This window comes from Mytilus californianus, unplaced genomic scaffold (assembly GCF_021869535.1).
Source record: "Mytilus californianus isolate M0D057914Y unplaced genomic scaffold, xbMytCali1.0.p SCAF_6, whole genome shotgun sequence".
NCBI lineage: Eukaryota > Metazoa > Mollusca > Bivalvia > Mytilida > Mytilidae > Mytilus > Mytilus californianus.
The window spans coordinates 71,156,529-71,181,498 of NW_026262712.1; the positions used below are offsets into that span (position 1 = coordinate 71,156,529).

The 24,970-nt window shown below is 31.3% G+C and overlaps 1 protein-coding gene across 1 annotated transcript in view; it reads right to left on the bottom strand.

The window, feature by feature from the left end:
- LOC127706593 (uncharacterized) overlaps positions 1-24,970 on the bottom strand; it is a 35,892-nt gene that overhangs the window by 10,171 nt on the left and 751 nt on the right. Inside the window, exons 2-12 of the mRNA XM_052211248.1 lie at positions 11,831-12,639; positions 10,136-10,396; positions 9,110-9,173; positions 7,837-8,145; positions 5,621-5,889; positions 4,836-4,971; positions 3,938-4,146; positions 3,676-3,733; positions 2,437-2,539; positions 936-1,008; positions 401-529 (exon numbers count right to left, since the gene is read on the bottom strand). Of these exons, the coding sequence (XP_052067208.1) occupies positions 401-529; positions 936-1,008; positions 2,437-2,539; positions 3,676-3,733; positions 3,938-4,146; positions 4,836-4,971; positions 5,621-5,889; positions 7,837-8,145; positions 9,110-9,173; positions 10,136-10,396; positions 11,831-12,610 (2,391 nt within the window). The 5' untranslated portion in view covers positions 12,611-12,639. The remainder of the gene's footprint in view (positions 1-400; positions 530-935; positions 1,009-2,436; positions 2,540-3,675; positions 3,734-3,937; positions 4,147-4,835; positions 4,972-5,620; positions 5,890-7,836; positions 8,146-9,109; positions 9,174-10,135; positions 10,397-11,830; positions 12,640-24,970) is intronic.

A 24,970-nucleotide genomic window follows, 5' to 3' on the forward strand; every position in this document is an offset into this window, starting at 1 on the left:
AACCATCAGTAAATCATTTTTCCAAACTTTTTTCTTTTTTTAGTAACAGTAACCTTGACCTTTTACCTATTGAATCCAGAATTAATAAGCTTCTTCTCCTTCCCTATATCTCCCCCCTATATCAGTTTCATTCCTATCAAGCAAGGGATACTCAAGTTATCATCCATCATTGTATTGAACACATGGACAAAGAAATTCCCATATGCTCCAACAAATTTTTGGGGAGCATAATTACCTTACCAAATAGGAAATATTGATACCCGTACTGTTCAAAATATCACCAGATTTTTTCAAACAAAAAAGGAATTAAAATATGACTTTTTCTGCCAGAGGTTTGGGAATTTTTAAAAACACAAGTTTGAAATAAAGATCTGATCTGTACAGACTATATAAACCATACCTTGTATCCCTCTGGTAAAGTACACCATGTAGAAGTAATGTCCATGTCAGAGTTAGCCATAAATGTATTGAGGGTACAACCTCCATGATCTGAAGATTCCCATTTCTTACCACAGTATCTACATGTCGACTAAAAATATACAAAATGTATTTATCAAAACATCATTCATCTCACTGAGTAATCATGGTAATACAGCTGTCAGAGATCATTTATAATAAAATGCTGTTTCGTTTCAGTCATTTTGCTTTGATGCTAAAAATAACTTTTGACTGTTTGTTTCATTAGTTTTTCGTGTTGTTTGATTGTTTTAATTTGTTGTTCCACTAACTATCATATTTTGATTGCATTTTCTTTACTTATATTTTGTTCTTCTGGGTTGCATCTATTATTAAATTTAATAACTTTTCCTTACATTTCAGTATTCATATTTTTTTGTGGAATTTATTTTAAGATTTTTATCTCTTCACTGGAAAAAGTATTTGTGTATTGCATAATTTAACTGATGAATTGTGACATATAATTATAATTATCGTACTGATTTACACTGTGGACAATCAAATTTCTTCAAATCTCCTTCAATCACAACTTTATACTGGCAAAACGGACAGCTGCAAAGGAAAAAACAGAATTATGAAATAATTTCTAATATTACTATATTGTTGTTCTGGTATATGGGATATTCATCTTTTTAATTATGAAGATATATGTAGAGTTGCATACTTCTTTTTCATGTTAGAGATACAGAATATTCCATGGACTTTTTTTTCCAATCAGTTTTAAATCTGATTTCAAAGTTTTCATTTTCAAAATGATTAATGCAGAGGGAGTTAAAATCAAGGGTAAATACTAGGAAAGCTCCCTGAATAGCTAAATATGTAGTCTTAAAGGTTGTGTTTCATTTACCTGATTCATTATAACTCTACCTTTATTCATACAATTCATATAAATTATTTCAAAAAGATGCTATGTATATTTGTTCGTTGATGACCATGAATATAAAGATCAATAACAAAATCACATAGGAGTAGTTTCGATAAGGCCTTAAAATGGCCCCTATTTCTAGCTACAATTTAAAACTAGAATTTATTGACCAATATCACAATGAATCCTAGCTAATACAATGACTAGATAGGAAATTTGTCTTTTTGTTGAAAATTTACGTACTTGCGTTCTATTCATGACGTCACAAATAGCACTCATTTTGATTTTCCACGAAAATTCAATGAAAACAGGTAAATTTCCGTTGATTTTTTGGAAAGGAAACATAGAGCTCAAGTGTTGACAAAATAGATCTTTTAACATAATGTTTGTCATAACATTTTACATGTCTGAATTAAATATATAGTTTTTTTTTACGCCTGCACTCTATGTTTCGTAGGCCTTAATTTGAATAAAATCTGGCCAATTTTGTCAAAATTTTCAAAATCTCTATTGTTGGCCTATTTTGGATGTAAAAATCAATAAAACTTGGACAGAAAAGTTCTGTTCAACTTTCTAAAATGTCTTTTCATCAGCTTAGAATATTTTTTATCTTGAAACATTGAACTTAATATTGGGACCAAATATGGCCCTTATCGAACTTACTCCTTTCATCTTATTCTTAAGTCAACATGATAAATTCACGACCATCTTCACATAAATGGTCCCACTTAATAAATAACATGTAGAAAAATAAATTCTAAATCTGGATTTATTTCACCTCTACCTAGGTGCCTAGGCCATGACCAAGATGATCAACAACCATTGAATGTTGCTTTGCATTGGACCTGAAGAGCTTTCAGAAATCATGCCACAAACTAATTTAATATCATTTTTCGGTCTGATTTTCACCCAGAAAAACAACTTATGAGTTAATTCAATCACAAATTCTACACCCAATTCAGTATGACTTTAAATGAACTTCAATCAATATGTTTTTGTGAAAAGCGCTACAGTTGTTAATACGATGTGAACATTAGGTCCAAATGTATGTATTTCTGAGCATTGGTCACTATTCATTACATGAAAAAAATTCCGTAAATTATTTTACATATTACCTGTATAAGTCTGTCATTTTCTCTATAGTTTCACTTGCTTTTATGTTGATTTTATCTTCCAAAAGTTCAAATATCAGTGATGGCAGTACTTTCTTTGCTTGACCTGAAAAAAATAATGAAATTCTCAAGACATTTTGTTTGTTATCATTTATGATAAGCTATAACTGAAAATAGCTTAAGCAACAAAAAAGTTGTAATCCTGTATTTGTACGAGTTAAAACTCTCTATAGACTTTTATATGTAAGACAACGTTCTATCTTATTTTCCTTATTCCTCAAATGGATCATGTTAGAATCATTGAGTTCAATGGATCATTTTCCACTTCTCTGCTTAGCACACAGTATAAAGAAGTAAAAGAAGACATATTAGCTCAGGGTCAGAAAAATGTGTCATGCTGTGTGATGACATGTCTTCCTGAAGACTGTCTTTTTTTGTGAGATAGCATATGAAAAATTTACACTCATCATAATTAGTCTAGTACAAAATAGGGTATTCTCTTAGGGCTTTTCCATTAAATAAATGTGGGAAAGGATCTTCCATTTTGGACATTTTGGACATGGGTGGTGGGTAATTTTAAACAATAACCCTTCCAACGTTAAAATGTTATCATCCTTTTAATATGCATGTTATATTCATTGCTGGACATTCAGTAGTCATAATGCATCAATTAAGAAATCATATTTTATAAAATTTATTTTGTACTTCTAAATGTTTAATGTCTACAAATTAAGAGGTTTTCTTCATTTTGATAAAAAAAAAAATATGTCTTCTTCGCATTCTTTCACTATAGAACTTCTATCTTTCAAACACATTTTTCTATTATCATGATCATAAAAATTCAAACATTAAAATTCTGTTATTCTCCATGTATAAGATAAAATGGTTCAGTGTAATACCTTTGGACCATTTGATCGAAGTTTTCTAAAAAAGCTGCACACATTGAAAAGATAGAAAACAGAAAAACTTCACTTACACACTCCTTTCCAGATACAAGTTTTATGGTATTTCATGGAACCACAGTAATTCAATTTCATTGAATAGAGATACACAGTAAAGAATGAGATTGAACATGTTTAACTGGCAAAAAATATTAATTATATACAAATAGGAATACTGGCAGTATATTATTTGGACCTCTGAGGTTTGAACAATCCAAGTACACTTGTCTAATTTGTGCTTCCCCTGAGTATACATAAAATAACAATACATATACATATACAATTTGAGAGAATAACTTACTTTCAGGAATATAACTATTGCATTCAAAACACTCATTATAGCAGCATGTGATGTTGGTCTGGAAAAAAATATTTAATATTCATTAACTTAACCTTGAAAAATAAATTAAAAATGTACTTCTAATTTCTCTATAAAAAAAAATAATGAACATACAAATACAATTTTTACCAAGAATAATATAACCATGTGAGAGTGACAAATCCGAAACAGAATGGTTTTACCCTACAATAATTCTAAAAATTCATCTCAACTCAAAACTAACCTCTTCACTGCCATGTGACAGAACCTTCTTAACTACTTTCTCTACACAGTTGTTACAATTAAGATGACCATCACAGCACTGTACAATCTTATCACATGTCGTTAGTGACTGACAAGCTTCACACATCAATGTTGACGAGGATACCTCTTCTTTTGTACTATCAACTGGTTTAGAAATTGTTTCATTCTTTGTTGCAATGCTCTGAGGTTCTACATGAAGTTAAAAGAAAAGGAGTTAAATTAATGGGAGTTTCAGAATCATTTGAACCAAATCTTAGGTTATCATTTATGTTTGACATTAAATGATCATTTGTTGCAATAAAATTCCATTTTCCATTACCATACTGACAGTAACTTTTATGCTTGCAGGAAACCAAGTTCCACAGGGAAATCTAAAAGGCATTTCTATCTTTCTTGCTCTTTTTCAGTTTGAAAGAACGCACTATGATTCTTTTTCTTTTTTAGTGCCAAAGTACAGGTTAGGAATTCAAATTTATTGAAGAAAATGTGATTTTATCCATCAGGTAGAAATATTCAGTATATTTCGGGAATGATGTTCCCATATGTACATTTACACCATATTTTTTTTTCACTCAAGGTAACTCAGAACTCTACATCCAAAATAAATCTATAACTGCATTCAGCAATCTTTCAAAAGCATTGTTAAAGTTGTTATCACATGTATATATAGCATCTAAAAAATATCTTTAATCACTTTTTCTGATCATCTATTAGAGGGTTATTTTGTTCAAAAATAAAAAAATGAATTACCAATAATTGTTTAATACTGGAAATGAAATGAACTGGATAAAAATTCTGATATTTATTTTTTTCAAGTTCTCATCACCACTGAAAAGATTGGTAGTACTCTTTTCACATTATATTATATAAAATTTTACCTTTTCGTTGAGTAAAATTTTCTTGAACTTTAGGAACACAGTGTTGTAATGATGTCACTAACTCTTCATTACAAATGGAATAATGATTAATCAAGTCTGGCAAAGTACTGAATTTCTTGTCCCTAGATATAAACAACTGAAATACAAATAATTCAAACAATTGATGAAAAACAGTAAATATATGTAGATAAATGATGAAAATACACCATAGATTAAATAATGTATAATACAATAAAAATTTGAGCATCTACAGAGAAAGATTGAATGTCTTTTCATTCAATTTGTGAAAAAAATTGGTATTGTGTCATTATGTGGGGATGCTGTCTCATCGATGAAAATAATGACTATCAGTGAAAGAAAGCACATTGTGATATTTAATGAAATATATATGCATAGAATACAAGATTGTAAAATTTGTATTTCAAGAAAGCAGCGTTCTTTAATAAAATCTAATAACATCAAAATGTATGTTCAAGTTAATAAAATTACAAATTAACATATTTCATTCCTTTAATTTCCATATCTAAAAGGAGAATTTTATTTAATAAATGAGTGTATACTAAAAATCAAGGTTAAGGATATGAACAGAGACCTGCAGTTTCTTAAAGGACCTGTTATATCTGTGAAAATTATAATAGAATAGGCCGAGATTTCTGCAAAATAGCTTTGTGCACTGGCAGGATTTCCCAGAACATTTTGGATATTGTACAGAATGCAAATTTTCAAAACATTTTGTATAAACTATATAAAGTATTCTATACCCTAACAAACTTAACAAATAATACCTTTCCATTAGTATCCTGAAATATTTTGTAGTGTTGAACACTTCCCTCATACAAAACACCTATAATCTTTACACCTATATCTGTTTTACGTACAAGAAAGCTTCCATTTCTTCCACTACCATATCTGAGGAGATTTTCTGCTTCACAACGAGTTAAATAACCATGAAACCATGGAAACTGATCATAACTGTTGATTATTGAGAAGCTGGAACTATCATCTACAGCCTTACACCATTCTGGTTTATCATCAGTGACTGAAGAAGGTTTTCCTTCAACAAAAGTATGATTTATACATTTGTAACATTATATGGACAAAAACATAATGATGTTTACAAATCATTATTTGAACTCTGTAAATTTTTAAGTATATGTTTTGTGATAAACAGACAGACAGAGATTTTCATATACATATCCGGCCAAATTTCCCCAAAATAAACTTTCAAAAAGATGCATACTTTATGTGCCTGTCCCAAGCCTGGTACCTGAAGTCCAGTGGCTGTCTTAGTCTTCATGTTCCATCAGTCTTTTTTGTTTATTTCATTGAAAAAACAATGCATTTGTTAATCATGTTTATGAATATAAGTAAGGATGGACACTGGTAGAGTATGCCTCAATTTGAAATCAAAACAGCAACACAACAAAACAAAACATAAACAAAACATAAACACATACAGTCTTTGTTTTAAATCAGATCTGTGATTTTGTTAGTTGCTTTTCTGCTTTGTATAGATCTGATGAGTTAAGCCATTTTCAACTGGTTTATATAGTTTGTTCCTATGTCATACTGTTACACCATTGTCTCAGTTAAGGGATAGGGTTTGGGGCCAGCAAACTAGTTTAACCCCGCCACATTCTGTATGTGCCTGTCCCAAGTCAGGAGCCTGTAATTCAGTGGTTGATGTTTGTTGCTGTATATCATATTTGTTTTTTGTTCATTGTTTTGTATTTAAATCAGGCCGTTAGTTTTCTCGTTTGAATAGTTTTACATTTGTCATTTCAGGGCCTTTTATAGCTGACTATGCGGTATGGGTTCTGCTTATTGTTGAAGGCCATATGGTGACCTATAGTTGTTAACTTATATGTCATTTGGTCTCTGGTGGAGAGTTGTCTCACTGGCAATCATACCACATTTTCTTATCTTTATATTTAACAAAAGACATCTAGAGGTCAATATACAGTCTTTAACAAAAGACATCTAGAGGTCAACATACAGTCTTTAACAAAAGACATCTAGAGGTCAATATTCAGTCTTTAACAAAAGACATCTAGAGGTCAATATATAGTCTTTAACAAAAGACATCTAGAGGTCAACATACAGTCTTTTAACAAACAACAGGAGTCTAAAAAATATATGAAGTTCTAATTGGTCCAGTTTGTCTATTTTACTACTTTCTGACTTTTTATTTACCGATTTACCAACAATCTTTTACAGCTAAACTTGTGGTATAAACCAATTGTTAGAAGTTGCAAGAAGACCTGCAGAGAATTAGATAAATGTATCAATTTGTTTCTTCCTTTGTACTTTCATGGAAAGTCCCAATGGATCATACATCTTTTTGTTTTATAAGGAAAATTAAAATGAATTTTATTTTGTGTTGCAGGTGATTTTATTTTTGTTCTGAGGCTGTTGTTCCTGAAGTCGTGCATTTTTTTTTACTCTTAGGTGATCTGTTGTTTCCAATTTATATTGATTGCAGATCTTGTTGTGGGTTAACAGTTTTTCTCATGCCTGAATACCTCTAGGTAATTCCAAAAATAATCACTGAATTCTTTTAGCTGACCTGTGTCAAACAGTATATGTTAGCAATACAAAGCTTGGAACCAAATTTCAAGAGACTGTATAATAATGTACAATATATATTGATGCACAATTTTTAGTGTCAGGAGCATATACTTTAGTGGTTGACGTTGGTTGATGATTATCATATTTTGTTTTAACTTATTTTGTCATGAATCAGGCTGTAGTTTTTTCATTTCAATTGTTACACATTTTGTCATATTGAGGGTTTTTATATAGCTGACTATATGGTATTGGTTTTTCGTCATTTTTAAAGGCTGAAAGGTGACGTATAGTTGCTTAAATCTACATCATTTCAACTCTGGTGGATATTTGTCTTATTAGCAATCAAAACACATCTCCTTATTTTATATTTTAATAGTCACCATCAAAGCATAACCAAAGTTATATCACACATTTTAAATACAAAGGAACCTACCAATTTTTCTACTAAATACTGCGACAGGAGAAGGTTCTGACAACTCGCCAAATCTAGAACTTGCTCTTACTCTGAACTGGTAGTCCTGTTCTGGTTTCAGATTTGACACTACATAAACAGTACCCGCAATGTTCCTTGATAACGTTGTCCACTCTCTAGCAGGGGGAGCTTGTATTTCTACAACATATCTGATATGCATGTCACTTGATGGAAATGATGATGTATGTACATGTTTCCATCTAAGTTTGATTTTATTTGGTTCTGTCTCAATTACTTCAGGTCTTGCAACTGGAGATGCTGATAGTAAACCTGATATTATATAACAGATTTATTATTTAATTAATACAAATTGACAAAATGAATGAGGATAAGAAATTTTAAATCTGTTTAGTTATATTGATACTTCATTATGATTTGGTTTTTATATCCCTTAATTTGTAAATATTCTTGTGAATCTCATCTTTTTAATAAAATAGGCAAGTAAATGTATTTAAAACAAGATGAAGCTTGGTACCAAATATCAAGAATCTACTATTTGGAGTTGCTGAGAAAAGTGTGAAGATTATTTTGTATATGTGCATCAATGTGGGGAACACACTTGTTAGCTACAAACAAGAAGTACATAAGTGATGGATCTGAAAATGTGTTACACAGTATTGCTTACCAATAGAAGGCTTGTTACTGAATATCAAGAAGCTCTCATTTGTAGTTGCCAATAGAGAGATGGATGGAAATAGGGACATACAGACTGATGGATGGACAGAGAAAAACCAATATGCCACTACTTTGAAGCAGTATATACTCCCCCTCTTTTGAAGTTGTGGTATAATTATTTCAGTTTTCAAACTAAGGGAATATTTTATTTATTAGACTTGTACATGTTGTATGTTCTCTTTAAATTTTGTCTATTGACTTCAATTGTAAGCTGGTAATAAAACAATAACTCATATATATTGGTGACCATGACCAATTTATCAATGGTCACTATTGTTCTTGACAGAGGTGTATTTAGGAGGCAAGGCAGCCCAGTACCCTTCTTATGGAGCTTACTATATTTTTTTATTATCTAACAAAAGTTTAACTTTACAATAATTGCTATAATTCAAAACAAAGTGACACTTTCAAATAAAAGGTGCTTTTTAATAATTCTTAATTTGATATCTTTTTCTAATTTAAGTTAACATATATATATGAGGTACAAAACACTATTTTCAAATCCTAAAATTCCTTATTTGGTTTTTATATATCAGCCCTGATATCATAAAGAACTTGCCGTCATATGACCGTTCTACATCAAAATCCATATCAATATCCATGTCTTCTGTTTTGTGAACTACCTGAAAAATAGAAATGCTTTGAACATTCTACTCTATATATTGCTGTGATTATTACATATACTTTCATGATTACGCATTACTTCTAATCATAGATAACAGGAACCAATTTCATCAAGTTTGGGAAATTATGTTCGTCAATTGATTGATTATTTGTTGTTTGACCTTGTTTGAATACATGGGGAATGTAATTTGGCAAATAATTTTAAAAGTTCACAATGATCATGTGTACTAAGTTTCAAGTTGATCTGACCACAACTTCATGGTAAACTACCATAACAAAAAACTTAAACCTGAGAATGTACTGGTTTCACATTATCACATTTCCATGTTCAGTGAACCATGAAATTGGGGGTCATAAACGTAATTTGACATAAAATATAGAAAGTTCACATCATAATAAACATGTACATGTATATACTAAGTTTCAAGTTGATGTGACTACAACTTCATCATAAACTAACTATCTGACAAATAATTTTAACCTGATATATATACATGTAGCACAGAAGATCAGACATGACAGACAGGTTAACAAATGGACACACAGACCAGAAAACATAATGTCCCTCTACCATCGATTGTAGTGGGGCACAAAAAAAAACTTTTGAGAATTGATTGAGTATTACTGATATCACTTGTAATAATATAATTTCAGGAAACAAAGAACATTATGGGATGTAACACCAAACATTTTTGCTCTTAAAACTTGTACAACTAAATCCAGTTTGTCTAAAAACATATTAAAGAATTTCGAATCAAATTGACGTGTGTTCCTATGATAGAATATGAATGAGATTCATTTGTTATTGCTGGTTATTCACATGTTTGTTGAACAGAAATTTCTGTTTTTCATATTTAGGAAATCCCTTCAAAAACAATTTAAAAAGCATCCAAAAACAATTGGTTTGATATTCTAAATCATACCAACACAAATACATTCACAGAAAAGTAAACATCCTTACTCTTTTCAGTAAAGCTTTCCCTTTAGAACTATTGGACAGCTGGTTTTTGGCCTTATGTACAGGTTTATACTGTGTATTCTGAGGAATCTGTATCTTAGGATTGGCTATTGCTATCTGTATATCTTCACTTTGGTTTGTGGTGTTACCACATATACCTTCTACCACTCTCTCTATGAGTTCCTGTTCTGACATGGTACCATTATTCACTGCCTTTATCTTATCGCCAATTTGCCCAGCACCCAAATCTGGAAACATTTCTTTCTAAAAAATAAAACAAACTATGATCTCATTATACATGTTATATAATTATCTGTAGCACGATGTAAGTTCATTTTTCAGATTTAAATTTTCTGTTGATGTTTGAATAATCTCAGATTCTCCATTCAATAAAGAGCTGCGCCATGAGCGCATGATCCGCCCGTCGCTTTTTGAATGTATAAAGTTCCATTACTCCTCAATGTCATATCAGAAATTTATAAACAACTAAATTGAGCTTATTTTAATAGATATAAACCAGTCACCAAAGTTTAATGAAAACTGCTCAAAATTAAAGCATTTATGAGTTATTGTCAGAAAACTAGAAAATCCCCCCTTCTTTTATGAATGAAATCCCATAACTCGGAAACGTAAAATCTTAAATTTATAAAAATCGAAAGAGAAAAGAGAGATTAAATCAATAAATATAGACAATTCACTAAAGTTAAATGAAAATTGGTTAAAGCATTTTTGAGTTATTGTCCGACATGTTGATAATGGATGGACGGCCGGACAGACAACGGTATACCATACATGCCATAATACGCCAAGAACGGTAAAAGTGACACTACTCAAATTCGTACTGGATCCAAGTTTTGTAGTATTAAGCATTGTGTATAAGTTTCATAACATTTAGTTTAGGCAAACTTAAGTTAAAGAACGGAAACGAATATTTCAGCAATTTTTCCATTTGTAAAGGGCATAACTCTAGAAGGGTAAAAGTGACACCACCAAAATTCAAACTTGATCTGTGTTTTGTGGTAATCAGCATTGTGTATAAGATTCATAACATTTGGTTGAGGCAAACTTAAGTTAGAGAAAGGAAACATAAAATTCAGCAATTTTTCCATTAGTAAAGGGGCATAACTCTAGAAAGGTAAAGGTGACGCCACCATAATTCAACATACTTGATCTGTGTTTTGTGGTTATAAGCATTGTGTACACATGTTTAAGTTTCATAACATTTGGTTGAGGCAAACTAAAGTTAGAGAACGGAAACCAATTTCGGGACGTACGTACAGACGGACAAGGGTAAAACTTAATGCCCCCTCCACTACAGAGGGGGCATAAAAAAAAATCTTGTACAGTGTTAAAACCTTCAATCACTAGTTATTCCTCTGATTAACAAATAATTGATTGAACACCTCTAGGTGACTAAGGGGGCTACCTACATGTACCTCCAAAATTAGTCTACTACATTTGTGTACATGTATCATTGTATCTGTATCAGTAATTAAAGTAGACTTAAAATTGTGGTATGAATTTTGCTCATTGTTGAAGGCCAAACAGTGACCTATAGTTGCTTACTATTACACCATTAGGTTTCTGGTGGAGAGTTGTCTCATTGGCAATCATACCACATCTTCCTTTGTTTATGTTGTACAAATCTTGTCCCTAACCATGCTAACTGTTAGAGTGTACTGAAAGTTTTAAACATACCAAATGGATTGCAGCTTTGATAATAACTTCCTTTGTTGATTTATTCCCAACACTGTTATTGTCCTCTTTATGTACATTATCTAACGAACTGTCCATCTCATCCTTTGGTTTATTCTCTGTTGGTTTTATCTTTTTGGAAGGAGAAACATCATTAATAATTCCACCATCATCTTTCACAGGTTTTCTTTTTATCAGAGTTTTTGTTTTATTTTCTTCAGTAGGCCATTGTGACGTTCCCCTCACTTTATCCCTGTTTACAGAACTGCCTGTACCTGTACTTTTACTGATAATGTTCCGTTCCTTCGAAGAATTAGACTGCTCAAATGGAAATTTTTTAACATTACCTATTTCAGTCTTTTCTACATCACTCTCATCACTTATTACTTGTACATACTTTGAGGATAACAGCTTTTCTGTTTGTGACTCACTTGCACCAGGCGGTGATGCAGCAGCATTACAATTCTTTTTACCAAAATGTTCTTGAACTGTTGTACTTTTTTTCTTTGGCGAGATGCTACTGATACTGTCCTCTAACTCAATGTCGCTATAATCCTCTAACGATGAGCCATCAGGATCACTACATGTTGATATAGATATACATAAATCCTCATTTTTCACCGATGAAATTTTTGCCATAGGGTCTGGTAATGGCGATGAACTGACATCATATACATCTAAGTTTACTTTTGGTAAAATAATCACTCCAGGGTTTGCGAGAGGTGAGGAATTCTCTTCACACAAATCAAGAAAATCATCATCTTCATCTCTGTTATCTGCCATTTTCAGTCTCTTCACTTTCTGATTGTCATCTGCAATGGAAATACATTGTTATTGCAATACCTAAACAATATCATGAATATTGTAATCAAGTGTAATTATCTTACCAATATAAATACTTTATTACATAACTATCACCATTTGTAGCATGTTTTGTTAAATCAATTAATTACCAGCATGATGATTGTATAAATTAAACCAGTTTCCTTATTGAATTTTAATTGGAATAAAATGCTTCGCAAGGCACAGTTTGATACCACTGTAGAGGTTGAACCCTGAACAGTTGGGGCAAGTATTGACATAACATTCGAGCTTGATACAACTCTGAATTTGGATTGTGATTTAATATTTGACACAGCATAGGTTTCTGACACAGAATGAATGTGGTCTAAGAACTTAAAAATTTGAAATTGGACATTTACATATTATGGTCTAAAATCCAAAATCTAGTTACATGGTAAGAATCAGCATATCAAAGAGCCCCAAGAATTCAATTTTTGAATAAATCAAACAAAAAGTTTAATTTTGGACTCTTTGGACCTCAATGTGAACCAATTTGATAACAAGGCCCAAAATCCAAAATTTAAACACACAATTAAAATCAACATGCATGTATCAAAGAACCCCATACATCATGTACATGCCATATATATATATTCAACTTTTTTTTACCAGTAAATCAAAAAAAGTTTATTTTTTGAACCCGATTTGGACCAACTTGAAAACCCAAAATTAAAAATCTAAATACATGTTTAGATTCAGCATATCTAAGAACCCCAAGAATTCAATCATTGTTAAATTCAAACCAAGTTTAGTTTGGATCCTTTGGACCTTAAAGTTGACCAATTTGAAATCCGGGCCCAAAATTAAAAATCTAAATAGCCACTTAGACATGTTAGATTTGGCATATCAAAGAACCCCAATACATCAATTTTTGATGAATTAACAAAAAAGTTTAATAATGGACTTTTTGGACCTCAATCATTGTCAATGTGAACCAATTTGAAATCAGGCCCAAAATCCGAAATCTAAATGTACCCAGTTAGAATCAGCATATTAAAGAGCACAAAAAATTCGTATTAAAACTGGCATCCATCTATTTTATTTTTTATTTCTTTGTTCAAATGTATAGACAATGTGTGGAATTTTCTCGCTGTGTTGAAGACCCATTGGTGGCCTTTGGCTGTTTTCTGCTCTTTGGTCGGGTTGTTGTCTCTTTGACACATTCCCCATTTCCATTCTCAATACCCTCCTCATTAATTAATGAATACATACAAAAAATAAACCAAGTATCCTATTGAGTTTATATTTCCAAGGGACATAACTCCTGTAAAAATAACTTATTAGCACTGACTTTCTAACTCGTTGAAGACTTCGCTAAAAATAGCTTTGATATCAAATTAAAATTTCATAACCATGATAACAATTCTACAAGAAATGTTGGCTTGAAAGCTCTTATAACAATGGAAGTTTCAATTTTTTTTTTTATTTCCAAGGGGTATAACTACTGGTACTTTAAATATAGCTGAATGGCTCTGATTTTTTAATTTGTCCAAGTTTAATAGTTGCTGATATAAACCTTATATATATATACATAATTTCATATAAGTCTGGCAAGAATTGTACAAGTTAGTTAGCACATACAAAACCTGATATACCAACAGATCATGCAGATTGACAGATCGAAGGATAGACGCCTGATATCTATGTCCCCGAACTGTGTTGTGCTAGGACAATACCCTATCATGGGCTCATCATGCAGCACCTGCCTCACATAATGCCCTCAAGGCTCAACATGGCATAAATGGTTGGAGAGTCAATTTGGGTCACTTCACTATACAGTCAAGGATATAACTCTATAGGGTTATTAGAGAAAATATCTTGCATGTGTTATTACAGATACTTTTACGAGTTGTCTACTCTTTATTCCTTAAAGACCGGGTCTGACCTAAAACTTTTACCAGGTGGTAAGTGATTAAGCCAATATGGAAAAGAGGCGGAGCTTGCCAGTGTGTTATCATAATCTGTGTTAAAAATAGTTTGTTTATGTGCAGAGCACATGGCTTATCAATTAAGTGAGAAAGAGATTTATACTAACCATTCATTTAATGCAGTACTATTTGTTAAATCCAGACTGACAATAGGTATAAAATAAACACTTAAAATCATTCAGTTATTAAAAGTAAAAGTAGAAAACAAAATAAATTCAAAATTAAATGTGCAATTTTGATGATATAGTTATAAATATTTAAGAACTAATTCCTCCTGGTTCTTTTCCTTGAATATACAACATTTACAAAAGTTTTCCATATATTTCCTCGAAATTTAAATATTTTCTGTTTATAATTTTTCTTGCCTCTTACACTTCTAGGGGTTCTAGGATTTCGCGGATTTGAAATAGAAGTGAAGTCCCTGTCAACATTTTCATTCCATTGACAAACTGCGAAGTTTTAACGTGCATTGTACTGTTTGTCACCAAATGCAATTCACTTATCCTGATAAATATTTATAACGTTGTTGAAACTTTCAACATAAAATGTGTCTTTTCCTAAAACATAATCCTGAGGATATCTTAAAATGTTGGAATTTAAAAGTACTCCAAGTAACAGTTTTTCAGCCACTGGATCAGTCAAAACAATCCTTGATGGTTCATAATTTTTATCATATTTACATCTAGAGGAAGGATCACAAGATAAATGTCTGTTTTTGTAATGGTCAACTACATTCAGAATTGATGACTTTAATTTCTCTGGATCATTGTTACAATTTCTGATTGCCCAATGAATATGAGTTGATACAGGTTCCACTTTATCACTTAGTTGAAAGGACCACGTTTTTCTTTCAGATTTTGCTGTTCCCTATGCAACTTTTTTCAGAGCTGTTTTTACTGCTTTAACACAATGCCATGTATCGTTTTGATTAATTGCATCAGTTTCTTCAAGAATGTATTTGTTAATAGATAGATTCCTGTCATGGCAATGGACACCTACAGCAACCTCCTTTTCATTCAAATACGTATATACTCTTTCAGTACCGATACGTTCGTGTCTTTGAGACACAACATCGTCAGCTTTGGTTACATGTTGTCTAATGACAAGATAAAACTTTGTGTGTTTTCTCACCAATCGCAACAATACTTGCATCTTTAGCGTTTTTATGCCAGCCATGCCTTGTGTCAGTTAAAATATCTATTTCTCCAAATTTGTCATCATAATATGAGGCTGATTCTTCAAGCAAGGCTGTTGTTGTAGACTTGTGGTATTCTGTATGAATATGGTTTTCATATGAGTTGAAGAATTTATTTTGTTTTTCCTTATTAATTTTCCCGATTCCAGCACCATCTACAAACTTGGTATAATGTGATGGCAACATTCCACTCCAGATCAGACCATGTTGCACTCTGTTATTCACCAAGTATTCCTTGTTCTGCATGTATGGCAAAGAAGACCACAGAAAAGTGTGAGAGGATTCACATTTCATTCTTGCCATAATTACATGTTCTCTTGTTGTCCATTTCTCTATAATTAGGTTGTGTTTACAGTATCTGGAATGAGCTTCCACCACTTCTTTGTAACGTTTTAGCGAGTCCTCAACACACATGAATATTTTTTGATTAACATCTTTTTTCCTAGCTTTAACGTAGGTACTTGGTATTGGATCTGGTACATGTATAGATTGTTCATCAGATGCATTGCCTACTTCCTGACTAGACCACATCTCCAATAAAGTTTCTAAAACTTGCAAATTTCCTGTAGGTTTGTTTAACCTTTGAGTCAATATATTCCTAATTTCCAGTATTTTACCAAGAATTTCTGCCTTCTTTTCATCGCTTCCTGAAAACTCCATTCTGAAACTTTGGGTTCTTTTTCGGTTTTTTTGTGAACTAGCCATACTTTTGTCTTTATAGATTTATTTTAATATTGAAATGACCAAACAGTTGAGTTCCCATACAGATTATGGATGAGTTTATATTGTAAATTGGGTGAAAGGGGAGTGGAAGATAATATATATGACAAAAAACATAATTATAATCTGAAGATTATGTCTTTATTTTATTTTCATATTTTATTTCAAAGATATATGTATAAGAATTCTTTTTTTTCTTTAAGTATTAATGACTAATGACAAAAACAAATGATATAAAAGGATAGGATTACATTCTCCATCCTTATTTATAGATTCTCCATCCCTATTCATAGATTCTCCATCCCTATTTATAGATTCTCCATCCCTATTTATAGATTCTCCATCCCTATTTATAGATTGCACTTGTCCTGAAATATAATATTACACAAACATACACATAAGTAAACAGTTCCCGCCAAAATAGTGGAAATTCTTTGAGAGATAATTTATGATGCTGGGGTTTATCATTACTTGAGGTTCTTTCAGGATTTATTACCTCAGTAGAACAGCATGTAAACAAATAAATAAAAAAACTTGTTATTTAGAAAATATTATTTTATCTAGAACAGAATAAAAGACCAGTTACAAACATGAATTAGTACGTTTTACTTAAAATATATGATTTATTTCCCCCCAGTAGTTCCTTTTATTTTCAATTTCTCTTGGAGCATTTGGTTCACATTTTTGGAGGGCAAAGTTTCTGGTCATATCTATGCTATCAACTGAAAATGGACAACAGTGTAAATCAAGGAAAATCTATCTTGGCTCTTGAAGTTACAGAAGAACAAAAAGAAACTATTTATAATTTATTTGCTCACCATAACTGCATGGGATTATAAAGAAATTGAAATTAAAGAAAACAAAGATGAAAATAAAGAGACAAATAGGGCAGAAAATTCAGAAGATTTTGATGATTTTTTGATAGAGCAAAATGATAATTTTGAAGAATGTCAGTACTGTTTATGCAAACCGTGCATAACACATGAACATAACAGACAAATGTGGTGGGAGACTGAAATACAAATGGCACATATAAGAAATTCTTCCTTGAGAAAAACGGACTATAAACGTTTCTGGACAAATCTTTTCCATAGAAATGTATGGCAGGATCCTAGATATCTAGAAATCAAACGTGCAGCTCTCCGTCAGGATCCCAGAAGAAAGAACTATGTTTATCATAGGCGAGACTTGATGCCAAAATGTGTCATTGAATTAGTAAGATCATGGTTCCCCAATTTACCAAATGTACCATACATGGGCCACATGTGGGAATAATTATATATATATATATAAATTAAATTTGTGAACAATATCATTAAGCCAATTAACAGATTTTCAAACATATTTTGAGAATTTTTTTAAACTATAAATATTCTGAGGAGGTCTATTGTATTTAAGAAGGAATTAATCTAGTTGCAAATATTCTTTGATCTATGTGAGGATTGTGTCTTGTCTGTGATTAGCAAAAAGGTAGGGTTTTCATTTATTTTTAGACTGTAGCATGTGCATGCTGTTGTGTTTACAAACATTAGGAGGCTCCACCTCAAGTGAGTCAATCAAACCATTTGAAATTCAAAATACTGACCACTTCTGAATTTTATTTTACAATTACATAAAAACTAATTTATCAAATTACATGTACTTTGTTTTAACTTATATTTTTTCATAAGTATGTTCTGGACTTATGAGAATAATATCAAGTTAAACTTTATATTATTTATTTAGTAAACATAAAAATGCTTCCCAATCATGAAACCTGCAAAGAAACTTGAATTTCCCTTCATTTTTCTTATTGGCTGCTATTTATACCCCAGACCCGGTCTTTAAATTTTCTAAATCTGTAGTAACATATGTTTGTTATTTGTTAAATAAATCATAAATATTTTAATTTTTAGTGGGCACTTGGGAATTCTTGAAACTTTGGGCAGAAACTAAATACATAGCCTTGATAACTAACTTTCGAATTAAATTAATAAATTTTTCATCAACCATGGTAAATCAATGGGACAAGGCTTTTAAGGGATAAACTTAGCTGTAATAACAAGGCTTAGTTATTAAAGGCATGTAACTTATTAAATGAGACACTTGGGAATTTCCGGGAAGCTTGCGCAGAACCACATTACATGCTCTGATCATTATTTCTTACAATAAATTAAAATACATCGTGATTAAGTATGATGTATGTCTGAGCAAAGGCTTTGAGGTGATGTAGAGAAGCGGTAATAACACCCTTTAGTTATTACAGGCATATTTTTTTCTGTAATAACAAAGATAGGTGTACTATGCATGATTGGCAAACTATGAACTGTTATATCTTTCTATAGTTTAGTATACATAAAGACAATAAAAATACCAATAGAACTTGTATACATTCTAACAAAACAAATGATGTATATCATGTATATTAGCCCTTTGAAACATGTAACATACATATGTTATCACAGTTCTTTGATTTTTTAGTCCACAATAACAAATGTATGTTATTTTTCTCTAATAACCCTATAGAGTTATATCCTTGACGTGCTATAGCCCTGAAAAACTGAGGAACACAGGATTTCCATAAATTTGTACTTGAAGAGCATATGATTTCCAGCAAAACCGTATAACTGATTACTGAAAAGTATAATGATAGACATGATGGACAAAACAAAAATGCAAAATGCAACTTCTTAAAAACCAATAACATTCCGGAGGACATCAGGTTACCTGAGGTACCATCTGCTCATATAATATGTGATCAATTATTATCTTCTAAAGAATTTAGAAATTAACCTGATTAGGATAATTATAAACCAGGGCTTGGTACTGTTTTTGCAAAAGAGTGAATCATTCAGTTAAATGTTCGTAAATTGTTAAGCATTGTTAAGGGTGACATTTTCATGCATAAGACTATTTTTGCATTGTTTTGAATTTGGTATCCGGTCGTTCCGTCCCCAAACCGATCCGGCCCCAAGTCGATCCGGCCCAAAGTCGATCCGTCCCAAGTCGATCCGGCCCACATCGATCCGGCCCAAAGTCGATCTGGCCCCATAATAAAATATGAATAAACTATATTGACTTTGGAGGATTTTAACAGTATAAATGGATTTTGCAAAAAGTATCGATGATGGATGACAACAGGTAAGTGAAGTATTGGTGTACCAGTCAAAGAATTATTTTAAATCGATACGAAACTGAGTGTGATTGTGTCTGTTTGTATAGCAGCTTCAACATTTTAATATGAAGTTATTTTCCATGATAACTTTGAATGTCATGGCGATTTTTATTTTATTCAATTCACACACATAATAGCTAAATAAATATTAACAGTCCAATGGAACCTATAAAATTTACCTCATAATATAATGACTTGTTTCATCAAATCATTAGTCTATAATTGGTTTGTTTATTCAACAAAAACAAATGATGAAAGACTTATTAAGATCACAGTCAATTGAAAGAAAATGATTATTGTAATGCAACACAAGGTTATTTGGAAGAACAATTTATTCAAGCCGGTCTGGACCAGTGTCCATAAAGGACGGTCTCCCTTTTAACTGTACAAGCAATAGTTTATATACAATTTCATTTGAATATAACAGTTTATCAAAATTTCTATTACTTTGACAATAATAGTTTTTATCCTAAAGATAAACAGATGAATATCTATCAAGCTGACTTTAATTGACATGTTTTTACCAATCTGGTCAATTTATAGTTGTGAATCTTGCGTATGTCCAGTTCATTAACTAATTGTTATTATAACATGTCAGCATATGGCCTACATGTGTACATATAATTTTAACCTTGAATTAAAACCATCAGTCTGAATCTTATTTGTATAGTGTTCTTGATAGATATTTCCCTGTGTTATTTTATTCAATGAATTTTATTAAACATATTAAACATATTAAGAATATAAATATATATATATAAATATATATATTTTGAAGCCCATCATATTGTCACATACCTCCCTTTCTTAAGAAATATAATTTTATATTTTAGTTTGAATCGGTGACAATATGAATGCTTGCAAATTAAAAAAAAAACAACATTCATAAACAAAATCATTTCAACAGTTCAACAACATCTAAATATCCAGCAATGCATAATTCATACAATTCTTGTGTGAATAACTAAGTTGTAACAGTTCTATCACTACACTCTTCGTAATTCTAGAAAAAGGCGCAACCATGAACTGCGGACCGTCTTCATAAAGTCAGCTTGATAGATATTCATCTGTTTATCTTTAGGATAAAAACTATTATTGTCAAAGTAATAGAAATTTTGATAAACTGTTATATTCAAATGAAATTGTATATAAACTATTGCTTGTACAGTTAAAAGGGAGACCGTCCTTTATGGACACTGGTCCAGACCGGCTTGAATAAATTGTTCTTCCAAATACTCCGGTGGACTGCTCCTCCGATCGTCGTTGTCAACTCCAACAATCCGTTTGTTTGTCTGCCAATTCCCATCATTCAAAAGTACTGCAACTACTCCGACTGTCGTTGACAACTCCGACCTCCAAGTGCAACTACTCCGACTGTCATTGATAAATCCGACCTCCAAGTGCAACTACTCCGACTGTCGTTGATAACTCCGACCTCCAAGTGCAACTACTCCGACTGTCATTGATAAATCCGACCTCCAAGTGCAACTACTCCGACTGTCGTTGATAACTCCGACCTCCAAGTGCAACTACTCCGACTGTCATTGATAAATCCGACCTCCAAGTGCAACTACTCCGACTGTCGTTGATAACTCCGACCTCCATGTAATCCACCATCTGTCGTTGATATTACTCCCAAACTGACCTAGCTTACCTACCCTGTTGATTCAGGGTCCCTGACTAGGTTGCTCAGTTATCACCGCCTGGAACAATTCAGTCAAATCTACCTGTGATGTTGTAGAATGATTCCTTCTACCAATATAAAGTTATGTGGTCGTATAGTTTTATTTACATTTAAACGTCTGCGTTGTGTCCAAAAATCAAAGCCAATATCCAGTGTTCTTGTCTAATCATCATTCTTGTGGTCAGTTAACTTGATTGCTACTACCCATTGTTTGACAAGTTGAGTACTGGATAATGGTTCTTAGTGGCTGGTTCCAATAGTGGTGCAGAAGCTATTTTAACATCTCTGGAGGCAGTACCATCGCCCTCAACATTAGTTGACACCACTTGATCGCCACCAAGGTATCTTGTGACTATTTGAACTCTTTAATTATTACTTCTCAATTGGCTAAAGACCTATACTTAATTTTTGACTATATTTTCAAAATAAATATAACAATATGCCTATAACGATAGCAACAAAATAAATCAATGCATTTACTAAATTTGATAGTTCAAAGTCGTCCTCAATAAGTTCTTACTGCTTTAATTTGGCAAATGAAATTATCAATGTGTTATCCATGTTATCTATTTTAAATAAGAACAAAAAAAAACTCTAAAGTTTTATGGAAAAAAAATAAGAAATATTTTTTTCTCTTGGAAGGACTGAAAATGGTTTGAATTAGGTTTGACATTCAACCAACACTTTCCTTCCTTTTTCATAAACAAAGCTATGATTCAGAGATTACTGATATTAATAGGATTTCTAAACAATCAACAATTTTTCAGCGATCCATCTGAAGCGAGAATTAGAATGATTAATCAAAACAAAATTATTTTATATACACATATATTTATTTAAAAACAATCATCACGAAGCCTAAGTCTACGTCGTGTTAGTCATGCATTTTATTAAGATAACAAGAAATGTTTGAGAGAAATTTTAACATTAATTCGTCTTTCTTTTCAGACTTTTTAACAATTCGTTTAGTTTTCTTTTGTTTTCTAATTTCATCAACACCCATATTCTGGCTACTTTCTTAACTATATCTATTAGAACTGTTATCATTTGTCATCTCACTTAAACCGGAAGTTATAGATGACCTTATGACCCTCTGTTCTCGTTTTTTTTTAATCAGCAATAAAAGTTATACTATATTCGTTAGAAGATGTATCGCGTTATTGTTTATAACGATTAATCATATGATACTTATTTCCATATATTTAAGTCCTAAATTATTTGTCTTATTAAGATTGTAATCCGTGTTTACAAACCTTACCAATGCTTTATTATAAAAAACATTTTCATTAAAAAAAAACCTTATATTTTTTATCTATTTTTTATACTAGTCATGCATTTCATTTATGCATTATTGATTATACATGATTTTCATATCTTCCTTCAAAAAATATATTATCCTATATTTCATTTACCGTGAAATACTTTAAAACTCAAACCCTAAGTGTAATGAAGAGTGAACAATACAATTGTATCAATTTTTATCATTTATGCGCTATTTTCTGAAGATAGGTCCGCCATTCTTGAAAAATACCACAATAAGGGTTGGTTTTCTCTTTCATAGAAAAATTGTTACTATAGCAACCGTGATTACTCTACCTAACCACTTGCACCATTTTCATGGCTTAGCAACGTATGCCTTATTAATTGTGCGAAAAAAGGTTTGGATTCTAAATAACATAGAATGTTTTGTTTCTCTAAACAAATGTGCTTACGCACTACCCAACTGCGTCAACCATATTTAAACAACCATATGGTTATAACATCGCAGAAATACCCTTTACTTCGTCGCTAAAAGGTTCTTAAATGAAACTTTCTTATACTAGTGTATAAAGGCGCGTATATTCTAGAATTACGGATTGTATCTTCAGAAAACAACTCAAATTATGAATCAAAACAGAAATTATTATATTCCAAATCAAGTTATAATTGTTTTAATCTTATCATTACTCACTCAGTTAAATACTCGTGCATCTTAAGATTTCTTTTACTTATTGTGAATTAATTCTAAAATATTAATATTCACTTGTTTTAAATAATATATTTCTGTCTTTTAATAGACAGCATTTAAAAACATTTTGTCATTATAATTAAAATTTGTACGCAAGTCTTTTATATTGACTTATACAATCAAATACATAATATAAAGTGCCCTCACCTTTATAATGATTACATTAATAAATATCAATAAAAAAATTAAACCTTCACCATTGAATCAGAAAAAAATAAATATCTACATTTTCACTTATGAAATCAACATTATTTTAACAGAACATTTCTTCTGATGAGTTCAGCCAAGTTTACATCTTGAGCATGTAAAATTGAGCTTACATATATTACACCTATACCTAACTTTTCTGATTTTGAACCATCAACACTTTCATTCGAATTTATGCCCTTTTTAAATACCTTTTGAGTGAGACTTTGAACTTGTGTTTCTAAATTTTGGAAAACTAACCTTGCATCATTAAATTCTTTATCAGCCATTTTGAGAAATTAAATAAAGATGATCAATAATAGTCACTTTACCTTAGCATCCTTTGGTCACGGTTAACCAAAAATAACCACTGTGTAATGCAACACATGGTTATTTGGAAGAACAATTTATTCAAGCCGGTCTGGACCAGTGTCCATAAAGGACGGTCTCCCTTTTAACTGTACAAGCAATAGTTTATATACAATTTCATTTGAATATAACAGTTTATCAAAATTTCTATTACTTTGACAATAATAGTTTTTATCCTAAAGATAAACAGATGAATATCTATCAAGCTGACTTTAATTGACATGTTTTTACCAATCTGGTCAATTTATAGTTGTGAATCTTGCGTATGTCCAGTTCATTAACTAATTGTTATTATAACATGTCAGCATATGGCCTACATGTGTACATATAATTTTAACCTTGAATTAAAACCATCAGTCTAAATCTTATTTGTATAGTGTTCTTGATAGATATTTCCCTGTGTTATTTTATTCAATGAATTTTATTAAACATATTAAACATATTAAGAATATAAATATATATATATAAATATATATATTTTGAAGCCCATCATATTGTCACATTATTACTGCTGATTAATGTTGATGTCTGTTGATTGTACTAAATTCTGTTATATACGTTTTTATTATAATTATACCCAATAATCTTGAAAACTTGTAATGAAAACATAATCAACCTACTTGTTTTATACTCATCTAAAGAAAATATTTGTCAAAGGCCATTTTTTTTACCGTACACCTTTTACATTATAATAAAATACATAAACATTTATGAATTACAATTAATATATATCTTTATTTTTATTCCTTATAAATATATTTTTTTATTGGGGCCGGATCGACTTTAAATATGGGCCGGATCGACGTTGGGACGGATCGACTTGGGCCGGATCGACGTGGGGCCGGATCGACATGAAAGCTTGAATTCGTGCACTTTCCCAGATATTTCTTATGTCACAATAGTTTTGTTATTACGTCACAGAAGTACAGATTGTTCAATGAAATCATATCAACCTGTGTAACTCATTCATAAAAAAACAGATACAATTTTGCAAGGATTTATATTCTATGAAAAATCCTGAGGAAAACAAAAATCAGAATATTTTTTATTGCTGCC